General features: G+C 42.2%; 2 protein-coding genes across 5 annotated transcripts in view; both read right to left on the bottom strand.

Annotated features, from left to right (window-relative positions):
• The window catches only part of LOC121308663 (septin-4), a 38,478-nt gene extending 31,083 nt beyond the window's left edge, over window positions 1-7,395 (bottom strand). Inside the window, exons 1-2 of one of the 4 annotated variants that reach the window (XM_041241200.1) lie at window positions 7,263-7,395; window positions 2,958-2,965 (exon numbers count right to left, since the gene is read on the bottom strand). In XM_041241200.1, coding sequence (XP_041097134.1) covers window positions 2,958-2,965; window positions 7,263-7,272 — 18 coding nt within the window. In that variant the 5' untranslated portion in view covers window positions 7,273-7,395. Of the gene's footprint in view, window positions 1-2,957; window positions 2,966-4,228; window positions 4,476-7,262 lie in introns of those variants that run through there. The other 3 variants (XM_041241196.1, XM_041241197.1, XM_041241198.1) reach the window with 3 other exon arrangements.
• Window positions 7,396-8,106: 711 nt separating this feature from the next.
• Window positions 8,107-19,932, bottom strand: limk1a (LIM domain kinase 1a). The gene is made up of 14 exons (XM_041241187.1): window positions 19,789-19,932; window positions 17,292-17,401; window positions 16,799-17,005; window positions 16,431-16,536; window positions 16,098-16,267; window positions 15,478-15,664; window positions 14,669-14,755; window positions 13,758-13,889; window positions 13,312-13,371; window positions 12,900-12,965; window positions 12,494-12,665; window positions 12,336-12,391; window positions 12,049-12,206; window positions 8,107-11,488 (listed from the first exon to the last, which is right to left on the bottom strand). The coding sequence occupies exons 1-14, from the start codon at window positions 19,861-19,863 to the stop codon at window positions 11,326-11,328; spliced, it is 1,749 nt and encodes a 582-aa protein (XP_041097121.1). The 5' UTR covers window positions 19,864-19,932; the 3' UTR covers window positions 8,107-11,325.
• Between the last annotated feature and the right edge of the window lie 733 nt (window positions 19,933-20,665).

The following is a 20,665-nucleotide window of genomic DNA, read 5'->3' as shown; positions in this document are numbered from 1 at the left end:
AGCGGTTGAACCGTTGGCTAACACTGTTTAATGGTAATACATACATCTGGTTACACAGCCATTGAAAGCAATTAATAATACCCCCAGCCTTGGACAAAGCACAGAGGGAGTTCAGCCTTCGCACGCACTCTGCAAATACAAGTCAAGTAGGATCCAGGAGGGACAGTTTTAGCTTTTATAGCCTCCTTATTAATCCCTAGAAGGAAAGAGACGGGTGGAAGAATTTTCACACATACTAGGGAGGGCGCTGGACTCCAGAACAAAGAAACGTCTGACTCCGGAGTTATATTTTTAGGTTTTCATTGCCACACACAAAACAAACCAAAGCCCAAGAGCGCTCTCTTTCATGACGTGCCACCGATGCCCCCGGGGCCATGAGAACGAGAGGCTGGGATATTTATAGAGTTGGCAGGCTCTCCAGTGCGCGGCTAATAGACGCCTGCCTGCGCTGCTTCATCGGAGAGCGAAAGGTGGTATGTAGCTCAATCTGTTGCCGTAAAGTCATTCAGCAGATTTCATTCGATTTTATGAAGCAAAATTAGTTCATTCTGCAGGTGGAATGGTTTGGCCATAGCTGTGCAATTCTTCAGCCCTGTCCAAACCCTGTTGTGGGCTTGTAGTATAGTAATTCCTTACAGACCACTATAATCCCTGATCATCCTCCATTAATCACTGCTGACAATCGGGAAAGGGTTAAATCTGAGTGGCTGTGTACAACGTGAGGTGCTCATTAGTGTCACATCCTATTACAAGCAATACCTGGAGACTATTTATAGACGTGGTTAATCCTCTTCTAATTCTGCTGCAGGCAGAGCAAGCTGTAACAGTCAGTTACACTTCGGGGGCATCTTCAACAATACTAAATCTCTTCTGCCCTGTCACTTTAAAATACACAACTTCTGTAAACATAGTTATGTCATAGTGGGGGCAAATGGAATGCGAATTTCAGATTCCAGTTCTGAAAGCCGTCCCCATTGAAGAAGCCTGCCAATGGGAAAACCATGGTAACGAAGTGCATACTGTACATTCCAAGAAGCTATGGCCAATCTGACTCAAAACGTGAATGTGTTCATTGGCTGGCATGTTGCATGAGCTAAACGGAGAAACTAAAGCATGCCAGCATTTAAAAATAATGTCAATGTGTACGATTATTTTAACTTGGGAACCACAGTGGGAGCTTTTACCCTCTTAGAGGGAACAGAGGTAGTTCAGTCTACTGTCTCTCTGCAAAGCTGACAGTTTTTATGAAGTGGATCACCTGTTAAACAGGGAGACCACCCAAAACTAAGACACCATTAACTTGGAAAGTCTTTGCATCCCATTGACAATCCATTCTGCCACCCAGCCTCCAAGCGTCAACCACATCTAACCCAGTCTTGACAGAGAACCAAATAAGGCTATCTTGTTTCTAACAGCTGCATTAAGCCATTACGCAGAGTAAATCACCAGTCTAATTTGAGTTTCCAATGGTTCTGTGGTAGCAAACTTTGAGACAATAACAGCATTACATGTGCGCTGCACCTTTTCAGGGCTGGGCCAGAGTTCTACAGAAATCCCTTTTCTTCAAGGTTGTGTCTGCCATTGACACGCAGGCCTTTTCTCACACTAGTTTGTTTGCTACAATAGTAAAGTTTGGAAGTAAAGCCTTGAATTTAAACCCAGCTTGAGTCCTGTTTTTAGTGCAGAGCAAACACAAACGCAGGCATGTGGGTTTTGCACAAAGGTGAGAACACAACACCTTCGCAAATCAAGGACGGCCTCTGCAGCAGCCAGATGTTCTTGACTTTGGGAGTCTGCTTACTGGACACTTGATTTTGGAAGGCAGGACCCTCTTCAGGAGCTTCTCTGTTGATCTCTTGGTCTCAGTGGGGTTTATGCAAGTAATGCATTGTAAAATACCAATCCTTGACATACGATGCATCTTCATTGAAAACCATTTAAATCTTCTCTGCAAAGGATAACCCTCCCACATATCAGCACCATCTGCACTGGACATGTTTTCATAGCCAAACATTTGTGCTAACTGAACTGTTTTATATTACACACACTTTAATTGTGCAATCAAAAAATATATATATAAAATTTGGGATTGAACACTTAATACAATAAGCTTGTATCTGGTAAAACCTTGCATGTAGAATGCTGTTGTCTATACTTAAACAGAATACATACCCCAGAGCTTACCATTAGAGTACACATTGAAACAAAGAAGGGGTGTGGAGGCTGTGTACTGACAGCAGCAGATCAGGATCAAATTACCATATCCCTTTTATTACAAAAAAAAAAAAAAATTCCAACAGCATGTGTCTCTACCACATTGTTTTGCTTGTCCCCAATTGTGAGCAACACCTGCGATCGCAAGGCTCTGCTCTGAAAGCCTGAAGGGAGATCCATCACAGGTCTGCCCTTATGATGTGACAAATGGCAATGAAACCAATAAACAACATCGCTGGGGCTGCAGTCTTTAATACAAAACATTTTACTGTACAATTTCTCATCTGTCTGTGCACTATGCCAGTATTACATGACGATCCCATTCAACATGAAAAAGACCTGTTCATGCACCACCAAGCAAATGTGTACCAGGCATTGCTCAGCACTTTATTTGTACACTTCAGAACACTGTAACAAAACTGCAATGACAGTACAGGTAGCAAGCATTCAAAACCAGACCTTTGGAGCAATTGCACGCACTTGTTAGCTGTAAGTTTGTGCAATAAACCAAGCAAATCTGTAGCGCAAATCCTGTGAAATTTAAATACTGGTTATATCTGTCTGGAATATCATGGAGTTTTCCCACAGAATATTTCTCTGATGCTGGCTGCAATTTCCCAAACACTGCATGGTGGCGAGGCATAACTCATACGTGCTCCTCCAGCAGTAGCTCCTGGAATTGCAACTATGCACGCATCTTAATAAAAACTGAGCTATCAAGTATAAATCCCCCAGCTTCCTACCTCGGTATCTGGAAGAGTGGAGATTCCACAGGCAGTCAGAGGGCCGCAGGTAGAAGAAGAGCAGAGCATCCCAAAACCCAGGAGAGAGAAGAAGCAGGTTATTGAAGAGTCGTGTTACAAAAATCAGGGGGAAAAAAAACAAAGAACATGAGAACACGTTAAAAACAAGAAACAAAAAGCACTTCTACTGCGACAGGGTGCGTTTCATACCGTCACATTTATCTCTGTGCGTTTCCTATTCTCAAAATAACACTAGCACAGGACACTTAACCCAACCAAGTATTTCATTACAGGAATGAAAAGCAATGCTTTAAACATAGGGATTTAAACCACCGTTCCCTGGAACCGTGTCACTTCCAGAAATACAGATCAGCTTTACTTGCATACTGCAGTGTGGTCTGCTCGCTGCCTCCCCCAATGGTAGGAATTAAATCTGCAATCCAGAACAAGGTTTCTTATTTCCTAAACCCCAGTTTCAGTGTCCTGTGTTTATTTGTACAGTATGTGTAAGGGAGTTTAGCATTCATGTGCTGAGCCACTTACACAGAATATAAAAAAAAAAAAAAAAAAAAAATGACAACTAACTGCAGTCCCTTCAAAGAGTCTCTTAGAAAGCACAGCCAATCTGATGCTTTTAAAAAAGGGTTTTACTGCGACAGGCTGTTCGCAACAAAGAAACTGCTGCAGTACAACACATATAGGAAATACAAACTTCTTATCATGTATATTTATGTGTGCATTGTTTCCAACAATTGCTAATGCACACATTCAAAAGTATGTATTCAAGAACATATTTTACTTCTGCATGCAAACAGTGGACCAGCAAGCACAAATCCAGCTAAGCCACAAGTTTTCCAAACACACTAACTTGCAAACATTACACGTCTCTTTTTTTTAGTTCTCAATACACTTATCACATACCTGCAATTGTTATTACAGCCGGCCCTTGGCAGAAACTTAGTAAAACGTCTGAATTGCAATACAGTATATCTTTTGTCACATTGAATTTTTTTTACAGGCACCTTTCCTAAGCCACTGCAAGCTAACCTTTCTCCAGTAAATCTGTCCGCAAGGGATCAATTTCTTTAATTAGGAGACCTAGATTTCAAACTGTGTGAAACAAATGGAACTGCTAAACCTAGAGAGGAACAGTACTCGTCTCTACTGCACAATTTGCTAACGCTATTTTAGCTTTTGCTGGTTTCTATTTCAATTAGTTTTATACTGCAGGTCACCTTTCTTATCCGTCTGTCTAGACATTTAAAACTTACCCATGTACAGACCTCTTAATCTGCCGCTGGTCGTTACGTTATTCATGTTGCAGTTCTCAATCTGATTTCACAGTTTTCGCTTTTATGTTGAGATCTATCGATTGCCCGGGACTGTATTTCCCTGCTGTCTGCAGTGTGCTTGGATTTCCCCTCTGCTCTGTGCTTTGCTGGGTGGAGTAAAAGCAGCAGATGGGGGAGCTCAGTTCTGTTTGCTGTCTCAAGCTGGACTCTCTGGAGTTCCAGCCTGCGCCGCACAGAAGCACAGCCACAGGCTGCTGATGTCACCCAGCGATGACATCACCTGCCCACAGCTGGATATAAACAAAAGCACATGGGGATGGGACTCCAGCATGCCTATGTGTGCTTACCTGTATATTTTGGATATATTTTGGTAAGCAATTAAGTTCAATCCCTTATTCATGCACAGTTTTAAAACAAATTAAGGGAATCTACTAAATGTGTTTTTCTCACAAACTTCAAATGGGTCTGGATTGTGAATTGGAAGGTAGTGTATTTTAAGGATGGGTTTGGGTGGCAGCTCAACATTGTCTCAAGTTTTAATCTCCACAGTAATAATCAGATCAATTTAAGATTATTGAAATACAAGGGAAGGCAATGTAGCTGAAAGCTAGTCCTTAACTAGCGGTGCATTATTTTTCCAAACAGTTAAGAAATGCATTAGACATTAAATTCAACATAGTATGTTGGCACAGTGCAGCTACAAGTCTGCGTAATAAGAATTAGAATTAATCCCTGGTCTCCCTGCAAATCAGTCAATTAGCCAGACTCTCAAAACAGGCAGAGCTTGTATTTATTATTATGGGAACGTTCCCATCTGTGTCAATTACGCTAAGTTGGCAGGTTCGCAAAAAGCCAATTCCTCTACACACAAGAATGGAGCTGATTTACTGCTAGAGCCTCTGTGCATATCCTCCTACTGACTGTCCAAATGGCAGCGAATTACTGTACATCATGGACTGTAAAATCAGATGAACTGATCCCACTATGTACCCACAGAGAGAGGGTATAATGAATCTCCTCCCAGTAACAATGCTGACATTACCAGACCCGTATCTGCCTCTCAGCTAGACCTTGCTCTTCAGTTGAATGGTAAGATGTGCATCCAAGCCCTTGCCTTTCTGTTCAATTCAATGAGATGTCAATGCATTATAAGGGGTAATCTCATAGCATGCTGCTCTGTTTCTATCCCTACAACCCAAACCAAGGACATGATCTGTTAAATACAGTTTTAGCCATTAGAAACCTGAAGCTTGAATGATTCCCTGGTCCACCGTGAAGGACAAACACAGGCTGGGTTTAATTTAGATTGATATGCTTTTGTAGCTTTTACAGTTCAATTGAACATGGCACACAGTGTCTATCAGATTAGGAGCAAGCCCAAGCTTTTATGGAATCTTCTCTTGGTATCATTAAAGTATTATGTGAAAGCAAAAAAGTTACTTTCATCTTCGGCCTGACAGAAAAAAACGAAACACAGGCCTCAAGGTGGAGTTAATAGGTCCCTCCCCTTTATTGGATAAGGAGCCAGATGTGTAATACAGTGTCTGTGTCGTTCCTTGACATTTTTACTTGGGGATATAAAACTGTCCCAGCTAGCAATCCAGTTTTTATAAATCAGTCGTTGCCTCCAGGGCTTTATTCAGACGGGAATGTACAGCACCAGCTGATCGCATTTAATCATCTACTAGCCTCAGATCATTTCAACCTTTGCAAATTTAATGTGATATTCTCGGAAGATCACAGCCATTTGCAATTAGTTTAATGCTACCCAGTTACAATCAAACAGTGATTGGGGACAAGTCCCCCATAAAATAGAATAACGCGTTGCCCTTAACCCTTTGCTTCCCAAACTACGAGAGAGAAACAGTCTGATGCATAAAACTTTGTTAAACAAAGTAACGCAATTCCTGCATGCACAGTATTTAAAGCACCACACGTTCTGATTGGCTGATTTGATGTAGTAAACCATAACATGCAGCCTACGCACGATGCTCTCCGCTCACTAAACTCAGCCTGGATCATTATGCCTAATGTACTGGAAACGAACTGCAAAAGAAGTAAACGGCTGCAAAACGGCCCTGTAGAAAACCCAGTGCTCTTTATTGTCCATTGAGTTTGTATTTCTAGAACTGGAATAACTTCACAGAGCTGTGCAGCAGTGAGCACTCGCACATCTCCTGCAATCTGCTGATATCACGACAGAATACGGGGGGCTCACACCATTCTGAGCATCTGGATACACTTTACCAGATTCCACAAGAAGATTAAGGGCTGCGTGGAACGCAGTTACAAATATGAAGAGAAACAAAACCTTACACTCTGAATTAAACTGAAGAAAATCTGTTTACTGTATTTCTTAACCCAGCTACGTGATCTATTACTTTTTAATTGAATTTCTTTAAATGTACAGAGGCAGTTATTCTTTATAAGAGTGTCCAGTTATGCTCCCTCACCACAGCAATCCGCACAGGAGAGATGAATGTCAGTCAGTTCATCAATCCCATTATCGGGTGTAAAAATTCAGCCTAAGCGTCTGACCAGCAGGGGCTGCTGTTGCAACGCCTTAATAAATCTAACATGGGGATTTTAAATTATCAACAAGAAAAATTGACTCGGCTAAAGGAACTGCACTGAACTGCTGAGATTCAATTCAAGTGACCGTCTACAAAACGGTCCATTCTGCTGGCTGTGGGTAATTACAATAAACCGACAGGCAGGGGAAAGGATCGACACGCTGCAGATGTTGCTGTTAGCAATAAAGCGAGCGCACAAACATCTGGAGAGAGAGAGAGAGACCGACCACATAAAAGAGTGCTGGGAACGGATGTTGTGTAGCTACTATGGGAAAATAACTCCTGAAAAGACTCAGGCAGCTACTGTAATTAAAGGGGCCACAGCGACCTCATTGGGGGGCTTGTGTGTGTGTGTGTGTGTGTGTGTGTGTGTGTGTGTATATATATATATATATATATATATATATATATATATATATATATATAGTTTGCAGACTTACCGCTGAACATCTGTGCGAAGGCTTTCTTGCCGTTTCTCTCTCTCTCTCTCACACACACACAGTTCAAAGCGAATGCTCTGTTTGTTTCTCTCGTGTTTGATTGCAGTAATTCCTCCCTGTCTACACAGCAGATGGCGGTTTACACTCAGCTGCTGTCCACGGTGCCTCTGTCCTCCACTGCAGCTCTGCGGGGATAGATACAGCCGTACTCTGCCGACGTCACAAAGCCGGGACTTCAGCAGCAGGAGGAGCAAAACAATAGCACATGGGCACTTCACCATGGCCATGGGGTTGCTGTGACCGGGTAATACTTAAGTCGTGTGTGTTATTACTGTAGCTTTTTTTTTTTTTTTTTTTTATTAAAGATTTGGTAGTGCCACAGTAAACCCATTCATGTTCGGCATCGATGTGCAACAGAAGTATCCAGGTGTGTGTGCGTGTGTTTTAAATAAAAAAATAATAACAATAATAATGTCCAATTAATATAAACAAACGCCTGGTCATTTCCCACGCTTGTTTACGTCCTGTTTTTTGTAACGGTAAATATATCATTTCCTGTATATTCCCATCTTTCTTGCAAATAAGCAAATAAATAGAGAATACTTTGGAACGCTGCACATACACAAATGACGTAATACCAGGGTTTGAGGTTGACTATTGCAACTACTGTCACAAAGGCATGTGTGTATATATATATATATATATATATATATATATATATATATATATATATATATATATATATATATATATATATATGCTGCATCCTTCTGGAGAGTGAACTCCAACACACCGCAGTAAACAAACACAATCTGTGAAAGAAACAGGCATACACAAAAAAGGCTTTGAGGGATCGGCCATTTTATTCCAGCTGCAGTGAAATACCAGAAATAAGACTCCTAATGCATTGCAGTTTCACCCATTCCAGGTTTTGCTACGAGCTTGCTTCGCCACAGTGCAAAGGTAAGAAGCTCAAGTGTGTGCTATTAAACTCAGGAAAACGAGGAATGGATCAAACTGCTATGGAATGGGAGTTCTTTCCCATCCCTAAAATACAGAGACTTGTCCCTGGACCTCCTCATCTTCACTTCCCAGATTAAAGTGCGCATATTCTTATTTTCACAGCTTGTGCAAAACAAAATAAAATACAACCAATTAAAAAACAGGACGATGGAAATATGACAAATAAAAAAAAAAAAAAAAAAAAACAAGTTACAGTACAGAAGATATTAAAACATAATTATTAGCAATGGTATAAAACCTATACAGGTGGACATTTTATGATATAAAATAACTACAAGTAGTTGGTAAGGCTAGCTTTAACAGAAAGGCACAGCTCCGTTCAGCAGTAATGGTCCCTTATGAAGAGGTGTCATGTTTCAACCTTGCAAAATGTCAGCCAGTGTTTCACACTATTCTTTACTGTCAGTCCCCTGGCTATGGGCAAACAATAATCTCTGGTGGTAAAGACTTGGTACATGAAGCTTCATCACAATCCCACGAGTAGTTCTGATATCATGGCGTGCGTCAATGGAGGCATCAACATTAACTTTCTTTAATGAACGTGCACGCAAAGTTTCTAGAGTGTGCATCTAGAGTGCTATTTCTTGTAATGCTATAGATTATTATTTTAGTATTTCGACGAGTGTATGTTTGAAGTGCTTCAGTAACGGGGAAGTCTGTTTGAGGAAAGGCCGTAACAGTACGGATTATTAAACAGTGCTATAGTGAACGCAGGCTTACCATGGCACAGCTTTCATAGGGGACCTGTCTACAGGTGTTAGGAAGTACAGGAGAGCTTTCCAGTTTGTAGCAGACGTACACTTCGGTTGTCTTGCATTCAGAGTTCACCTGTCTTAGACTCCAGGGTTATGCAAACACATGCATACCAATAGCTGGCAAACTAGGTTGTGTAGCTAAATCAGGAGGCACAGACATGATGACTGAATAAAAGGGCAGCTACACTACAAGCGTCCCAGTTGTTGAAGTGTGGAAAGACAAATTTCCCCTCTACAGTTCTGCTCTGTAAGCAAATGCAACACATGGCTTGCAGGTGGCAATGTGCTGCTTTCCCTGAGCCCTCATCTCAGGCAAATGTAGCTCTAACACAGAAAACTCCACCTGTCTCCCTTAACTGAAAAGGCTCCAAGGTTGGTGCAAATCAAATAAAAAAAAAAAAAAAACCTTTACAAAAAACAGTGGTTTATATTTCTAAAGCAATTCTGTGTTTGACTTTTTTTTTTTTTTTTTTTTTTTTTAGCTGATCTCTGCTTTCTGTACACAACTTTTTAAATTAATTCCTTCATTTTTTAGTTTATAAGCGGCTAAAGATTACAGAAACAGCTTTGAAGCATTGGAAGTATTAACACTAAGCCAACATGCAATGCCGCTAATCCACAGCTTGTGTGTGTAAATACACCCAAATACAGATATTTACATTAGTATTTATAGTCATCTGGCTTTTTAAACATTGTCTATTGAAAGTTGTCGCAGTGAGCTACAGTACAGTTGAAAAATCAGTTCTGTGTCGCTATATGCAACAGCTATGATTCCCATCCTTGCATCAGGCAGTGTGGCTTTGAATAATCAATGACTAGATCTCAAAAGTCTTCCGAGTGTTTAAAAGTTAGGTATTGTGTGTAGTGATGAATGAAAAAGCCACGCTCGTGTGTTCTTGAGCTCTTAACACAGCTGCCACTCTGCGCAGGGGTGAAATTCTGCACGTTCCAGGATGATTCGTTCTCAGTTCTGATTTTTGCAAAGCCGTCACCAATGTTGATAAGAATCACAGGCTTATAGGAAGCATCGCAAACCAGATGTTATTTTGCAGAAGCCTTCACACACACACAAAGGGTTCATACAGTACTTGTACAATTCACTGTCTTAACCAGATGTGTGAATTATCGAGGGATAATTGTATTGCATTTTACAATGTAAAAATAACCTTAGTAAGCCAGGGCTGAAATAAAGAAAGGCCAATGACCGAACAAGGTTTCTAACTTGGATACAGTATCTTTGTCCTTACTCCTCATGAAAACATTTGGTATCACAGTGCCATCTATGCACTAGAACTGTAACCATTTCAATAGGTGCCCCTCAAAAAACAGACAGTAGTTGGGTTTGTATATACAGACATATGTAGAAGATGCATTATTTCTGGCTAGTTCCAGTTTAGTTTTTACAGTGAAATGTCTCTACAATGCAGTGCAGACTTCATTGCCAGGCAAGCTGCTTTAAAAGTGTAGCCAGGCTATTCATGTAATGTATAGCTTAAGAAAAAATATGGAGCCTTAATATATAAAATATTTCTGTACAGTTATAATCTTTTAAACATTTACATGATGGCGATAACTATTTACAGTCAAGCTGGATATCAGAATCAGAAATGATCGGGTTACACAAATAATCGTGCTTTGCAATGCATGATTATAACCTATTAGACACAGTTGCGTGGGGCTAAGAGGCTGTGGAATTCTATTTGAGGTTATGATGCTATACCGCCCTCTACTGTAATCTTCAGAAACTACCAAAGCATCTTGCTATCTACCATTTAGGGCTATTTAAAAGTAAAACTTTTCCCCCCCCATTTAAATATTTTAAATTTTACAATTCTATTTAAAACGTAATAGAATGTCAAAATTCTAAATATTTAAGCTCAACACAACCTAAACCAACACTTTTAGTGTTTCACAGGTGCCTTTTGTATAAATAAACCCCACTGATTCCAGTAACAGGGAGCTTTTAAAAGACTTCTCTACTCCTGTACTATGATTAAGAAGATAACAACATTAAAATGAACGTTCAGCAGACTAGAGCCGTGATGGTGAAGTGACATTCTGTGTTCGATAACGAAAGTGCGCTTTGATTAGCTTTCGAACCCCCAGAATTGACAGCCAAGTCCGAGTCTGTCTCAGTGAAAACCAGTTCCACCTTCCATTAGCTACACCTGGGTGCAAGCTGCCTGTATGGTGGCAGACAGTTTGATGTGAGTGGACCCCTCTCCCCTGCCCCACCCCACCTCCTATGTCCATTGCTACCAGTTCAGCTCAAGCCTGCCCACCAGTTACTCAGGCTGCTCGGGGTGTGTGTGCAGCCCGTTCTCGGAGCGCGTGTGGCTCTGCCAGAAGTCCTGCGTGGTCCGGTCGAGTTCGGAGGTCAACGGACGCCGGTTTTCCATGTGCATTTTCAGGTTCTCCAGCCACTGCTCCAGCTTGGCAAACGAGGGTCTGGAAGGACAATGAGAAAATACATGAACTGAGAGTCGGAACTGCACAGGTCAGCGGCTGTAGAAACTTTCACTGGAGACTGTTTAAGGAAAGTGCCTGTTACTGTTTCTGTTTTCATTAACCCCCTTATGGTGCACAAGGATTTGAGCAGTTGTTTAAACTGTTTCTTATTAAAATACATTTGAGAGTAGCTCTAGGAAACTGACAAATTTGGATGACCAAATCCAACCAGTCAATACATTTGAAACCCTGTTTTGTTCACTTCATTGAAAAAATAAAGTCAGCATCATTTGTATTTGTGGGACACATTGTACCTCAAAGGGTTAAATACTGTTTCTAAACCTCTCTTGTTTACCCAGAGCAGTGTTATTGCTAAAGAATGCTGAAAAGATCCATGGTGGATATATAAATAGTATGGGCTACACTCACAAAGCTTTGTAAACAAAAACGATGATGTTACATCAGCTCGATTTTCTGCTTCGCAATCAAACTGTGCAGACTTCGCACTGTATGTGTTTTGTGAACACAGTTCTTCAAGGGGTTATAGTCAAGGTTCTTACCGTTTCTCTGGGTCCAGGTCACAGCACAGAACTGCAATGGGGAAGAAGGGCTGCGGGCAGTCAGGGGGGCAGAACCGGTCCAGGAAGCCCTTGACATTGAGACCGAAATCCATCGTCCTGGGCAGGTAGTCTGGGTCTGCACTGACCCTGCCAATGATCTGAAACAATCAGTTTGAATGCGTGTTTATTATCATGCAGCGTCGCTGGAGCACATTCATTAAGCCCATACCGATTGTAAAAGCAAGCTTCAGCACAAATTCCTTTTTCAAATTCCCGAATGCGCTCACCTCACACAGCATGATCCCAAAGGAAAAGACATCCACCTTCTCGTCGTAACTCTTTCCTGCAGGGATGTCAAATGCAACGCGGAGGTTAAAGCCGGTTCATGTGATTATTGGAAGACAGCGTGTGTTGCTGAACTGCAGTGTAACTCAACCCTTCTTACCGTGGATCATCTCAGGAGCCATCCAGTAAGGGTTCCCCACCACAGTGTAGCGCTTTCGCCGGTCCCGCTTCTTCAGCGTCGGCAGTTTGTTGGCGGAGAGCTTGTCTGTCTGGTGCTTGTCTTCCACCATCAGCCGGGACAGCCCGAAATCAGCCACAACCACGCTCTTGTTCTGCAATGGCAGGAGAAAGGAATGCATTGGGGTCATTGATGTGTGAAAATGTTACCCCTTTCTAGACTTCCATGACTGGTTTCACAGATCCTGACTGATGGACAACCTCATGTTACCTTAGGTAAAGCAGTCCAAGATTCGTGCCAGCGAGGGTCTGTGAAACTAGTCTCTTGAATGGTTGCTAGGGGCAGGTTTGACTGCAATTAGAATAGACAGACAGGCAGAAAGACTTGCCTCTCGAACAAGACAGTTGTATGAATTCAAGTCCCGGTGGAGAATGTTCATGGAATGCAGGTAGGTCTAAAAAACACACAAAAAAAACAACAATATTAATCAAAAGCACATTTGGTAAACAATTTAGTGCAGGTGCACATTCTTAAAACTGACATTTTCTTTCTTTCAGATCATGAAAAAAAAAAAAAAAAGCAGCTGCAGTACTGCGTAGAACCACACAGCGGCAGGAGTGCATTTCCGATGGTCACATTTGTTCCTCTATCTGTGTACGTGCAGAGGGGCGTAATGCAAACAGACAGCAGTTTGTATTTAGCAGCAACATATTTGTTTGATTTGCATGAGGCATTTAAAAGTTCAGTAAGGCTCATTACACAGACAGCCTTGTTACCAACCCCCCCACGCACAAACATACCATTCCAGCTGCAATATCCTTGGCAAAACTCACTCGCTGATTCCATGGATACTTGCTCTCCTAAAGGAGAAATAAAGACAATACTACAGTGAAGGAGATGGTGCAGTTATTTCTACTTATCTTTATCACATGCACGGTGCTGTGCTTCAAACGGATGCATCAGCTCACCCCTTTGCTCTATATTCACTGTTCTTTATTTTCAGGTTAGCACAAATTGTGCATGCAGTGGTTTCAAAACTGGTAGCAGCTCCAAAATTAAATAACGGAATTTATCTATCATAGTGCAAAGGCTGGTCTCCACTGCACTTTTCTGAATGGTTTCCTGTTCTATTAATATAAGGCTACAGTACAGCGCGGTCCTAGCCCACAGCATCTCCGCCCTCGCTGCGTTGCCTTTGGTTAAAATATGTGCCCGGAATGAAAATGAAAGCAAGTTCAATGCTCACCATTTTTTTAATGATGTCCCTCAGGGTGCCTCCTTTGATGTACTCTGTGATGAAGTTGAGCCTCTTGTCCTTGTAAAGAACCCCGATGAACTTCAGAACGTTGGGGTGGTCCAGGCAACGCATCACCTTCACCTGGGGGAGAGGAGCACATGGTTTTATTGGGGTTAGGAGTCACGTCCACAGTGGATCCCATCAGCTGCAGCTACACTTCTGTTAAGAGTCTCGTCTTGTGCACAAGAACAATTATTAACATCCATTTCCTTGCTGTTTTGGTGACATAAATACCAATGCAAACATCTATCTCTGTTAAAAAATATATATGTATATTGACTCTGCATGCATGCCCTGGCCTGGCTTAAAAGCAATTGGGAATTAAAGCATAGTTTAGTACCGGAAACAGCCACAATCTCAACAATCTCTAAAACAGGGAAGTTTCTGGAGCTAATAATGAAACGTGCCTACAAACTGAACATGGCTTAACTAATGGAAGACCAATGCAATTTAAAAAAGCCCAGAGCACAGATCCACGCTCACTGCTGATTGATCTACTTGTTCCCAGTCCAACCTGAGCGTCTGCTTTTTCTATATAAAAAGGACTTTATTTGCTATAGAGTGACATTATCCTCTTTATTTTGTCTTGTAATTGAACGCACAGCTATCTATAACTGCGTAGTCTCAAGCATGGTGCTTAAAACAATGCACAGGCAACACCCTGCAGTGTAAGGGTTATAACATGTAATGTGACTTGGCCACTCTGCAGTAAACTATTACCAGACTGACATGTTTTAGTGACACCCATAAATGATGTTGCATTCCAGGATATATTAAACTACTAAACTGCCCGAACGTGATTCAGACAGCACTACTGCTGCACTGCTATTCAACAACGGTTTCTCTTGGTGAAGACTTGCCTCTTTTAGGAAGGTCCTCTGAGTGTCGTCATCAAAACGAATCAGCTCCTTCATCACCATCACCTCCCCAGTATCCTTGTGCGTCACCTAGCAGCGGGAAGGAAGTGACATCAGCATGACATATTCGCGGTAGCCTCTTCGACCTCGCTTAGCACATTCTGTTCCTCTGCACAGTTTTTTTGGTAGGCAAAGAAAAGTGGACTCTCAAATGAAGAATTTCAGTCTCTTTATACTGTAGGCTTGCTGGTTACACCCAGCAAAGAATGCCCTAAAATGACACATTACAATAAACAAGCAGTTCAGAAGAATTTTTTTTATGTACTCTAACTGAAAATACACATTTAAATCTTCTAGTTAAAATTGGATGGGAGTCAAAACAAGCGACCTCAACCTGTCGCCACCTGCTGTCTGTACTTATTCTACATCCACTATACATAACTTCAAACTCTTAAAATCATAAGTTCTGGTGTAAAATGTATAAGAAGGTAACCAAGCATTTGGCTAATGATTTAACCACAGCACACTGATGAAGACATGAGCTGAAATTCAGTAAATTGTACATGTGTACCAAGGATGAAAATAAGACTCCCATTGCAGAGCACTTTGATCCATTCCTGGTTTTACTACGGGCTTAATGAGACACACCTGAGCTTGTTACTGATGCGCTGTGGCTAATCAAGCTTGTATTAAAACCTGGAATGGGCGAAACTGCTATGCATAGGAGTCTTATTTCTAACTACGCTTTACAGTACAAGGGCCCTGGTCTTCATTTCACAATTGCAGAACAGTGAGCGAGGCAGGTGCAGTACCTTGATGGCCTGTCCGAAGCAGCCTTTCCCCAGCACCTCCCCATGGATGAGGTCCGAGGGGCGGAAGATGCGGTGAGTCTGGGTGGTGACGACGCGCAGGGACTCGGAGCGGCCGATATCCTTGCGCTGGGAATGGGGGGAGGCTGTGTGGCTGGAGCAGGGAGACTTGTCAATACTGCAGCTCCTCCTGGAGAAGCGAAACACGGAGGAAAAGGGAGGTCAGAAAACACAGGCAGCAGGAGGGTCAGCACCGCCCTCTGGGGTCCTCACCAAACAAAGAACCAAAACAAACAGGATGCGTCGTATTAGGGGTGTGCAGAAACACTGATTTGAAAACAAGAAAATCTGTCCTCCCTCATGTTTACAATCTGGGTGCCAATCAATGGCAACTAACTCCTGCATTGAGTGTTTTAAAAGCTGACTGAAAGATTACTTGCCTCTCATTGTAAATGTGAGGGAGGACAGCTTTTCTTTTTTTAAAATCAACATGTTAACGAAAAGGACTTATTGAATACCTGCTGATAAATACTACCCCCCATGTCACACTGTTAATACTGACTGTCTCCCTGTATCTCTCCTTCCCGTACCCTGCGGGGTGCCCGGGGTGAAGCTGCCCTTACGTGATGGCTCGAGAGTGGGTGCCGCTGGTATCCGCGCAGGGGGTGCGAGGTAGAGATCTGAGGGGGCTGCACAGGTCGGACAGCGGGCTCGCTTCTGACCCTGAGCCGTGGGGGTCGTGCTCTATGGTCAGCTGCAGCAGCCGGCTTGTCTCCTGGATCAACAGGTCGATCTGAGGGGGGGTGGGAGGCAGGAGTCTGGATTAAAACACACATTGTCACTGCACCCAAGTGTCTATTCTCCAGAGCGACTATTCCTCCGAGGTCTGTTCTGAGGTCAGAGCTTGTGACCTCACCCCCAATGATTGCACACTAAGGACCTGCTAAGAGTCTCACCTCATCTGGAGAAACGTTTCGGATCGGCGTCCCGTTGATCTCCAGGATCTTGTCCCCGACATGGATCGAGTTCTTCACATCCGGGCTGATGCACTCCGTGTCTAATCTGTAAAAGGTAAAATACACGGGTAACGTTTATTTCAAGCAGTCACGATGCTTGCAGGATCTGCAGGCTGTCGGGCTGGGCCATTGAAACCACCTCTTTCCATTCAGAAATGTAGAACCACTTGTTTGTCATACAGATTTCCAACCTGTTCTTTTTACTGTAGCCGTTTATAAAACATGCTAAAAGAAAGAAGTGCTTTCTTATTTTAATAGAAGCATGTTGCACAACCCCGAGGACCAGGATCCCTGGCTGATAGACTCACTCCTTGACTCTGACTGTGTGTGTGTGGTCGGCTGCACACCCACTGGAGCTGCAGCCCTCATCGATGGACACGGAGATGCCACGCTTGCCGTCGGTGGAGGCGGGGATGGACACCAGAGTGACAGTGTGCGGGATCCGGGAGCACGGAGTGTCCGGCAGGATCTGCTCAATGACCGGAGTCACAATCGTCTGGTAATAGCAGCGCCCACTAGAGGAAAGGAGGAGGTAACACAGCAAAGATCAGGGACGTGGGACAGAAAACAAGTCCCCCCCCCCCCCCCCCCCCCCCATAAACCTTTCAATGATTCATGTGATGTATTGTTTGATTAGTAATAAAATCAATAAAACAGATATAAAAAAAACATGTTTTCTAATATTGCTCCTGCTTGTTTTCAGTAAGGATCGTGCTTCCTCTTAATAATAAACCAGCAGGAAGAGACACAATGGGGTTAAAGTGATTCTGTTAGCTGCAGTGTTGAGGGCCGTGCACTCACCAGTACAGCTTGGAGCGCTCCACTAATGCATACGTGTCCCCATCCCCAATGAAGGCCCTGCAGTTCAGACAGGTGAAGCATTCGGGGTGATACTTCTGCTCTCCTGCGACCTGGGAAACGAAAAGCACAGCAAACAATGAGGGGGGCGAATCAAACTCAGCACTGGAGAACTACGCAACAGTGACCTCTACTGGTGGCGTGGACAGAGCTGAAACACAGGAGAACTAGCAAAGCTAACTGTTCAATCCCTTATAGAAGTTTACCATAGTGTTGCACGTTACACATGCATTCACTATAGTTTACCTTGTTTTGCAAAAAAAAATTAATATACTGTACTCTCTGGGCTTTGCAATGCTTACCTATGCTTCACCATGCTTCTTTGCAATGCTTTTACTATTGCACTTTTGTATAAGGGATGCAGTAGGGTAGAGTTCGTGGGATATCTAAGATACTGTCATTCAGAGTGCTATAGCAGACTGTAGAGGTTACTGCACAGTTTGATCATTGAAACAGCCAGTTTGCATATATATCTTTAAGCTAGTCGCGTTTTGATGTGTTGGTTAAAGCTGATCTTGTTCCTCAACCCTAACTCTTCCACTGGCTCTCGAAGGTAGATTTTTTTTTTTTTTGATCAGCCTTGCTCAGATACAATCCTATGCATTTTCACGAGAAAACAGCAGTTACAAAATACAATAATCATTGATTAAAAAGATTAGAGAGAGGAGACAGCGGGTTTGAAATGTAAAACTAACACAAATTAACCAGCAACAGAAAAACACAGTTGTGAGAGGGCGATTATGAATAATATGAATGAATTAATAACACACAGCTAAATTGACAGGGTACCTGTTAATTTTATTCCAGAGAGATTGCCTTTACTGTAATATGTAATATTCGTCCCTATTTCCATCCTATTTTGGATTTATACCTCTGCTGATGGGGACACAGCGTTTGCTCTGTTTCTACACATGCATCTTGAATACAAAAAAAACAAAAAATACAGAAATAAATTAAATTCAACAAAAGTACTCCGAAATAACATTTTAAAATAGTGTTTATTTTTTTTCTATTTGTCCTCAAAGTCTAACAGGATTACAAAATACAGGACAGGTGAACTGGTCCTTGGGTGCGTCTAGAAAGGTTTCTATGGAAACGAGGTGGGAGGGTTAAAAGGAACACCTTCCCTTCCCCTTTTTAAAAAGGGAGGTATCCCTAGATGCATGTCAATTAAATGAATGTTTAAAAAAGCAGAGTCTTATCCTTGTAATTTCTACAATGATTCTCAACGGCAGTAAGAAACACATCTTTGCAGTTTACCGCAACTGTACTTCGAAAGAATTGTGTGTTCCTGTCAAATCATACATCACAGTCCTCAGCTCCACAACAACTGCAACAAACGTATCAAATGTCATTTTCTCCGAGTGATTCAGAGTTCTGTTGCTTTTTACTGAATTCTAATCATCTGTGTCTGTATCAGACTCCAACTTGCATTACCTGTCTGTGTAGAATCCGAGTTGCCAGCTCCTTTTGAGTACCACCTGGATGAAACAAGTCCTTTATTTCTCTGGAAAGCAGGAAGAACTCAAAATGTAGCCCGCAACTGGGATTCTACAGGCTCAGACAATTCAATAGTAGAGCGAGAGAGAACCCTGAACAACTGACAATTGAAGCGTTTAACCCTTACCTTCATAAGCTCAGCCAATCTAGATGCTTATACCCCAAGAACAGATGCTCTAAGGAATTCCTGGGCTCATTTTCATCCCTACTGGAAGAGCGGTCCTCAAATGTCAATGTAGAAGTACATGAGCCCCTAAAAGTACCTCCACTATCATAAGAACAGTGGAGAACCAGTAATAAGACAGCATGGCTGTGGCCCCCACTTGCCCCATAATGCCATTCCACTCATTATAAAAGGCAACAAATAGCACACTCCTGTAACCACGGCTCCCGACTATAGCCTTATAAAAGTGGGCCGCACTGTAAGTTAGCAATACAGGACCGAGTGTCGAGTACGGGCGCATAAAACCCAGTGACAGTGTCTCTGAAGGCGGGTAACCTTTACCGTGCAGTCTCCTGGTAAATGTCACAAAGCACGGGGGGAGCATGCAAGTGTGCCTGAAAAACACAGGGTCTTGGGCAGCCCCCAGGCAAGGGACTCTCCATGCGAGCAACACTTCAAGCTACTCGCCTACCATCCTATTCAATGCCACACCTTCCTGCATTTACATTTCCCTTTAGGGGAAATTTGGTGACAGCCTTAAAACAGTGTAAAAGTACAGCGTATGTGTAAACAGTACAAGGTCTGGTGTCTAATCCATAGAGTGTATATTATTTTAGCATAAAACTAAACTGGACTAAGACACTTGAAGGGTTAGAATACCAGCATACTGTATATACAACACAGGAGGTCAAATGGTGATAAGATCTCATCTTTACGAATTTAAAAGCAAAAAACACTATGTAAAATAATTAACACGCTTGCCAAAGGCAGCCTTACCTTTTTATTGGGTCTCAGCCATTTCAAACAGCAGAACACCGCTTCTAAATCCCCAAACACAACTCCTCCTAACATTGCATCAATCACTCGGCACTCTCGTTCATTCTATGAGCTGCTCTCAAAACACAACACAGAGAGCAGCCAACAGATGGAAACAATGCCTGGACCCCTGCGGTGATGACATCACGGTATCTCCACCCACCCTCCCTCTCACGCGCTCAGAGCACTGCTGCAATAGTGAAGCCCTGCCCACATTCTGTCTCACTTTGCTTCAGAGATTTGTATAGAATTCCCCTTTTAAAGCAACATTAACAACACACAGCAAAACAGGAATCCCCAATCACAGGCAAACTTTTACTTCTCTTAGTATCTTATACTAGTAACACTGACACAACCCTGACTATGCCTTCGCCATGCCTTGAGGTTTAGGGTTAATTCCCATCAACATGACAGCAGGCTGTGAGTGTTGAATCTTATTGTTGTAATCGGTTTTACAATCAGTTCTATGTAGTTTCCCTACACCAGACAACGAAAGCAGTTGAACTGTGGCAGTCTTCTTCATTACAAACAATAATAACAATAACAATAATAATAATAATAATAATAATAATAATAATAATAATAATAATAAATACAAAAAACAGCCAAGTCAAACTAATAATCAAAGTAATACTTGATTTGAAAATGCGTATTCTTCAAAAAAAGTTCCATGAACCAAGAATTGATTAATAAAACTGAGTCTGTAATTAACAAAGCGAATGGGTTTGTGTGTTATCATGAGTTTAAAGGAAAATTTAAAAATAGAATAGGGAGGACATCTTTAACACTTTTTAAAAAACTGCTATTCTAAAAAAGTGCTTTTCTTTTTTGTTTTTTG

This window comes from Polyodon spathula, unplaced genomic scaffold (assembly GCF_017654505.1).
Source record: "Polyodon spathula isolate WHYD16114869_AA unplaced genomic scaffold, ASM1765450v1 scaffolds_764, whole genome shotgun sequence".
NCBI lineage: Eukaryota > Metazoa > Chordata > Actinopteri > Acipenseriformes > Polyodontidae > Polyodon > Polyodon spathula.
This window is presented reverse-complemented; position numbering and strand designations above follow the sequence as displayed.

Excerpts from the sequence above, each read along its gene's own strand:
- limk1a (XM_041241187.1), bottom strand. The coding sequence starts at position 19,863 with ATGTTAGGAGGAGTTGTGTTTGGGGATTTAGAAGCGGTGTTCTGCTGT. Across the intron at positions 16,537-16,798 it reads CACACAGTCAGAGTCAAGGA|ATTAGACACGGAGTGCATCA; the intron begins GTGAGTCTATCA and ends TACCTTTTACAG. Across the intron at positions 15,665-16,097 it reads ACCCACTCTCGAGCCATCAC|GAGGAGCTGCAGTATTGACA; the intron begins GTAAGGGCAGCT and ends TCGCTTCTCCAG.